We start from the raw sequence: 6,000 nt of genomic DNA, 5'->3' as shown, positions 1-6,000 counted from the left end.
ATGGTGAATGCGGGTACCATCAAGAATTCAGCGAGACTTAGCAGTAGGACGCATTGCCCAACGACAAGAACGAACTTCGCAGACCGCCCCAAGTCGTCTTACAGCAGGTCCGAAGACCCCAGCGACACGGGGTAGGAGCTACTCGGAACGAACCCGCGTGAGCGCGTCCAATGTGCTAAGCCTATACCCAAGTCGAGTACCCAACGGGCGTACCAATCGACAAGGGCTGCGAAATCTCAATGGGCACCGAAAACCACATCAGTTTGATTGAGTATCGACTATTTCGTTGCGTGACGATGGAAGACGAAATCTAGAGTGAATAAAAAAGAAAAGAAAAGAAAAGAAAAGAAACGAAAAGCTACGTGAAGCGATTTCACGCAGTAGAAACTTAGAATGCTCAAGGGAGAATGTAACGTGTGTTTATCGGTACTGACTACACGCGATTATAGAAATGGCTATTTCTCACTTTGGATAAGGAAATGGATTTTTTTACAATTTTGTTACAATTCAGTTACAATTAAATTACTTAAATCTAAGCGCTTATAACTAAGTGCTTATATCTATGTGCGCACGCATCCCACGGCGATCCAACGGTGATCCAGCGCTGATCCAGCGTCGAACGTAGAAATTGAAACGAAAAGAGAATGAAATGGATTTCGAACCAGCATTGGAAAGAATTTTTGGAAAGAATTTCATTGGAAAGAATCTTGGAAGAACTTAGAAACGCAGAAATTAAAATAAAGTAGAGACTAACTCGATTTCCAATCATTAAACAATCGTCCGTCGACGACAAACACCACAGAGAGATAGAAAGTAATAGATAGAAAGTAGTGTTTATGAAAAAATAACGAGAATAATACCAAATGAAATAATTAACGTCGACCATAATTATGCTCCATTGAGATAAATTAGGGAAATCAGTATAGAAGGGATTCAGGTTACGTATTTATAAAATTACATTATGTGAATGTACAGATATAGTCACTAAAATTAACTTAAACTATTTGCAATCCAACTTAAACTTTCAAAGTCCTGAAAAGGACTTGAGAGATTTAAATTGTACTGCAAAAGACTCGATACTAAAAGTACCAGTGATTGAATTCTAATAATCTACTACAAAGTTAATGAAATAATAATTGGATAATGAAATAAATAAATGAAATGATGATAGCAAGTCTACGAAATCTTTATGCAAGACAGAAGTTGTAAATCGTAATCTTTTAACTAATTCTAATGCTTTTAGTATCGAGTTTACAACTGTACTTATATCTACGTGCGTAGTCCTTAGCTTGATACCGTTTTCGAGAGACCGGTCTTTCGAAAACGTTACCAAGGGCCCAGGCCCACCCCGTGGAGGTGACTACGCAGGGGCCCAATAATTCATTTCTGAATAGTTAAAACTTTAATTTGTTCACTCACCAATCAGCAGACAAAAGTTGTCATCACTGTCATCCACCACCAGCCACCGCTAGCTACTGTTGACCACGGCCAACCACTGCCAGTTGCTGTTGACCACGGCCAGCCACTGTCAGCTATTGTTGACCACGGACAACCACTGCCAGCTGCTGTTGACCACGGCCAGCCACTGTCAGCTATTGTTGACCACCGTCGACCACTGTCAGCCACCGCTCAGCCACCGTCGGCCACCGTCGGCCACCGTCGGCCACCGTCGGCCACCGGCCGGCCACCGTCGACCACTGTTGGCCACCAGTGTCCACAACCATCCACCACTATCCACTATCCTTGGCTACTCCACCGCTGTCCACTGTTGACCACCACCGTCCACAATCATCCACCAGTGTCCACTACCCTTGGCTCGTCCACAGCTAGCCACCAGCATCGACCATCCACATCCCCACCCTGACCTTCTCGCCGCGGTGTCCAAACGACAAAAAGGCTCTTATCAGGCTTGCACGGCTTTTATACCCATGTCCCTACTACCGTCAACCTCCCACCCTGCCGAAGGTCGCGAGTTGATAAAATGAATTTTTACGCTATAGCAGCCCATAATTTATTAATTTTTATTTTTTTATGATAAATTTATGCTGTTTGCAACTTATTGCACTAGTGTAAATATTTTTTATACATTTTTTTACAAATTGAGCCTACATTTATACTGTTTTACAGTAATTTTCTGTCGATCATCGAGTGTTTTACTGAAAATTGTGTCGTTTCAGTTGGTCCTATCCCCGTATTTTTTTCTTTAAATGCGAAATTTGTTGAATATGGGGTACATATTTATTAACTAATAATATTTCATATATGTATAAATATTTTACGAAATGCTATAGATGAAAAAGTATTTAATTTCATTTAATGAAACTATTTTTTAATTTTGAAACTGGAGTTATGAATTTTAATTTAGAGGGTGTGTTGCATAAGCTGCGGTGTCCGAGTGGTTAAGGAGTTGGACTCGAAATCCAATGGGTTTTTCCCGCATAGGTTCGAATCCTATCCGCAGCGATTTCTTTTTTTGTCTAAATGTCTTTTTTAATTCACTTATTTTATTCACAGCTACGATTTAAACGCAATACCACTGCAGAATATTTATTTCAATCTAAGTAACATTAGAAAAGGAGAGAAGGAAAGAAATGAGAACACTTTCTAATCAATAATAGTCATTTTATTCAATTAAATTATCGAATCCCAAATTTTTATCGATTGAGCGTGATGAAGGAGTGATATTCGTAGATACAGTTAGTCTCATTTTGTTATTTTAATCTGGAACAGGAAACAGCATTCTTGCCCCTCTTCGTTCCACATTTTCCATTTGAGATCGTACGTTCGCTGAAGAAAATACGTGTCAGATTTAATGCACGATGTTTTCTGCTTTCAATTGCTCGCATCGAGAAGAAGGTTTGGCGAGAGTTTAAATTACTTTTGTACTTACAACAGGGTACTTGTTCAAAATCGGCACGTCCACGTGATACACATTCTTCTTTCCTGCTTCGAGTGGACAGGTAGTCGCTAGACAAGCGTTAGGATCCATCCCCAAAAATGGAATGTCCATCACTTGACTTGCCCAAAACATTCTACCCTCCACTTTCTCCGACGAGAATGCTGAAACCAAGACATGCCATTTATTTGGAATCGTTCGAAATGGAGAATCGCATGTGGCTATGGTTACGATACTTACTTGGTGTATAATGGAACGTTATATTCCCAGTGATACCCCTTTTTAATTTACATGGTTTGTTTTCCGCAGCTTCTTTGCAAGGATCGATGTAGACTTCATGAATGGTACAATTCGATGGCACCTCGGCTGTAAATATAAGTAGTACAGGTTCCTGCGTTAATTGATTGTATTTAATTCCTTAATAATAGTTCTTTTTATCAACTGTATACTACTTTCCATCTCTGTGTTCTATAATCATTATTTAATTGGTTCTTTTCAATTTTTTGTAACCATATAACAGAGAATCCTTCGTGTAAATAATTTCAAGTGAAAATTAACTAATACAGTAATATTTTATACGATCGTCGCAATAAAGTAAAACATTTTTGTAGCAAAGTGTAAACTAATCGAGTCAGAGTTAACTGGTGCGACATTCATAAACAATTTTTATTCCGATTATCTCTGCTCCTCCAAGACACGTGACACTCTACACACATGGTGGCAGTCGAAGAACTCCGTACGCACTATCGCATCCGCGGTACAATTTATAACTTACACGATGAACAAACCATCTCTAAAATCCAATTATCGTAAATGGACTTACGCTCACCGTAATTTCTACATTTTATCCCAAAATCACACAGTTTCAAGTGGAACGAAAATTTTCCTTTACATGCATACACTTCCATCAAGATAGAAGAATATCGTCCGGTTAATAATAATTAATCGTCGTTGAATAACAACGAAACGATCGGTACTCACCACCAGCGGAAGTGCACTGCTGCCAGGGGACAAGTTCCGCGACGGCCACGGACAAGGCCAGAAGCAGGAAGCCGAAGAGGAGCACACAGTTTCGGTTCATCCTCGATGGATGGTCGTTGCGAAGTGAAGAAAAGACGGCCGCTGTCTGTGAACAGAAGGCGTACGACGGTGGTGCGAGGGGAGTATTCTAGAGTGGGGCCATAGGTCAATTGAAACCGTGTCTTAAGGCTGAAACTGCACGATCCGCTCTGCCGCGATCAATCTGGCTAAAGTCGAAAGTGCCCGCGTTTCCCTTTGATCCTGCGAACCGATCGAATCGACAAAATCTCGAACAACGGCGGATTGAACGAGAACGCGTTAAATCTTATCGCAATTTACACTTCTCGCTTGGTCCCGAGTCATCGTTCAATTAAAGCGAGCCGTGTAATTTCGTCTTTAGCCGCCTGTTCCGTCCCCGTCCAGGGGGCAACGCGTTGTTATCACGCTATACCGTTGCCCCGTTGATTCACTGGCTATCGTTCCTCCGTAATCGACGAACGCAGCTGTTACCATAGAGTGACACAAACGTGTTTGCCAACGAGATGTTTAGATGCAGCTTCGATTATTTATTCAACCCAGCGCGATCCAATATTAAGCACATTCTACGCGTTCAGGGGCAAAGTACGCGCGTGGCCTGTTTTCGGATACGCAGCGATTCCTTCTTTATTTTTCTCCGATAAAAGAAAACGGAATTTTCTATCAGAGCTACTATCACGTGAATTGCATCACATACGAGATGATCTATTTTCCTGGAACGCTATTTCCAACCAAACATCGACTTCTACGACACGTTTCTCTATTACGTTCCATTACCTTTTAATTTCAAGTTTCAGGGGGTCGTGGCAAAATCCTAGATACCCGCTCGAAGGTTAGACAGCCGACGAAGAGAAGCAACAGGAAAGGTGGTCCGTTGGAAAACAAACAACTTGGCGTGTTCGCGGTGCTCGACCCCTTTCCACGATCCACGCTATCATCCGGTGAATTTCGCGTAACCGCGTTTCAGAGAACGCGCGTACGTCACGCGCGATCCGCGAAGGTTACACACGCATTCGAGTCGCCACGCGGCTTCTCAGTAGGTGTGCGACGCCGCGCGGGGTGTGCGCGTCTCTCGTATCGCCGACGCCGGAAATAAAGAGTTCGACGATCGTTCGAGTGCGCCCCGTTGGGCGATAAGTGCGGATCGAGCGGCGTTGGAGGTTGAGTAAAGGGTTACCGCGCGGCGAGCTCAGATGGCCAATCAAAGACGGGGCCTCTGGAAAAATGATTGGACGCAATTGTTAAATTGTGCATTTCCTGATAAAACTGGCCCAGCCATGCCGGAAGACGGTCTCGCCGTCGGTTCCGCCGAAATTTTTACACGCGACTCTCCCTCCTGATGGACATTGCTGGACGTTGGTTCGAGGGTGGCTCGTGGAGGCTTCGTCGAAATTCATCCCCACGTGCCAGGAGAAAATGTGGATCCATGGTACGTACGAAATGTTATTTACGTAATGTTAAGTGATAATTTGATGAATCTGATGAATATAACGAGATTGAGAACGGTTGTGGACCTTTTGCGTGAAATATGTAATTTTCTTTTGCTGTGCGATGTTATTTTTGTATGTTTCTTTCGCACGTGTCAGGAATTTTTATACGTCTGGTTATTCCTTCATGGTTTACGAGCAATATAGCGCACATTGAGATTAGTTTTTAAATAAGATAGCGAAATAGACGTGTTAAATGGATAAGTATTTAGGTATTAATGTTGAAGTTTTCTTTGCTATAGTCGTTTATTCGCGAACTCTTTTAACTCGAGGGTACGATGCGTAATCTCATTAGCAAACGTCATTTTCGGTCTGTGACATCATAAGAAGACCGCGTGATCCTCTTAAAGTGACTAACGCACGGTTCACTTTGACCGAGTGACGCTGTTGACTCAACGAAGTCGCAAACAAACCGAGACCCACAAATTGTGATATTATTGAGCAGATTTAACTACGATTTAGCTTTCAAGTTCTCTTCGCTGCGACTTTTCCTCGATTCGCGTGGTTTGTAGATTTACGCGTTGTCGCGACCTTCTTTATCGTTGCGTTCTATAAATATAG

General features: G+C 42.3%; 1 protein-coding gene and 1 non-coding gene across 2 annotated transcripts; one reads left to right on the top strand and one right to left on the bottom strand.

Annotated features, from left to right (window-relative positions):
- The first annotated feature begins 2,381 nt into the window (after nt 1-2,381).
- Trnas-cga (transfer RNA serine (anticodon CGA)) lies at nt 2,382-2,463 on the top strand. The gene has a single exon. It is a non-coding gene; the product is annotated as a tRNA-Ser (tRNA).
- Nucleotides 2,464-2,601: 138 nt separating this feature from the next.
- On the bottom strand, nt 2,602-4,037 carry LOC143433021 (MD-2-related lipid-recognition protein). Its single transcript, XM_076910118.1, has 4 exons — nt 3,878-4,037; nt 3,137-3,262; nt 2,891-3,060; nt 2,602-2,787 (listed from the first exon to the last, which is right to left on the bottom strand). The coding sequence occupies exons 1-4, from the start codon at nt 3,975-3,977 to the stop codon at nt 2,704-2,706; spliced, it is 480 nt and encodes a 159-aa protein (XP_076766233.1). The 5' UTR covers nt 3,978-4,037; the 3' UTR covers nt 2,602-2,703.
- Nucleotides 4,038-6,000: the final 1,963 nt, after the last annotated feature.

Source organism: Xylocopa sonorina, chromosome 1 (genome assembly GCF_050948175.1).
Source record: "Xylocopa sonorina isolate GNS202 chromosome 1, iyXylSono1_principal, whole genome shotgun sequence".
Lineage (NCBI taxonomy): Eukaryota > Metazoa > Arthropoda > Insecta > Hymenoptera > Apidae > Xylocopa > Xylocopa sonorina.
This window is presented reverse-complemented; position numbering and strand designations above follow the sequence as displayed.

What these genes read in the sequence shown, in the direction of transcription:
- LOC143433021 (XM_076910118.1), bottom strand. Translation starts at nt 3,977, where the DNA reads ATGAACCGAAACTGTGTGCTCCTCTTCGGCTTCCTGCTTCTGGCCTTG. An exon ending in GCAGTGCACTTCCGCTGGTG is followed by an intron (nt 3,263 to 3,877) that starts GTGAGTACCGAT and finishes TTATATTTACAG; the next exon opens with CCGAGGTGCCATCGAATTGT. An exon ending in AACGTTCCATTATACACCAA is followed by an intron (nt 3,061 to 3,136) that starts GTAAGTATCGTA and finishes TCTTGGTTTCAG; the next exon opens with CATTCTCGTCGGAGAAAGTG.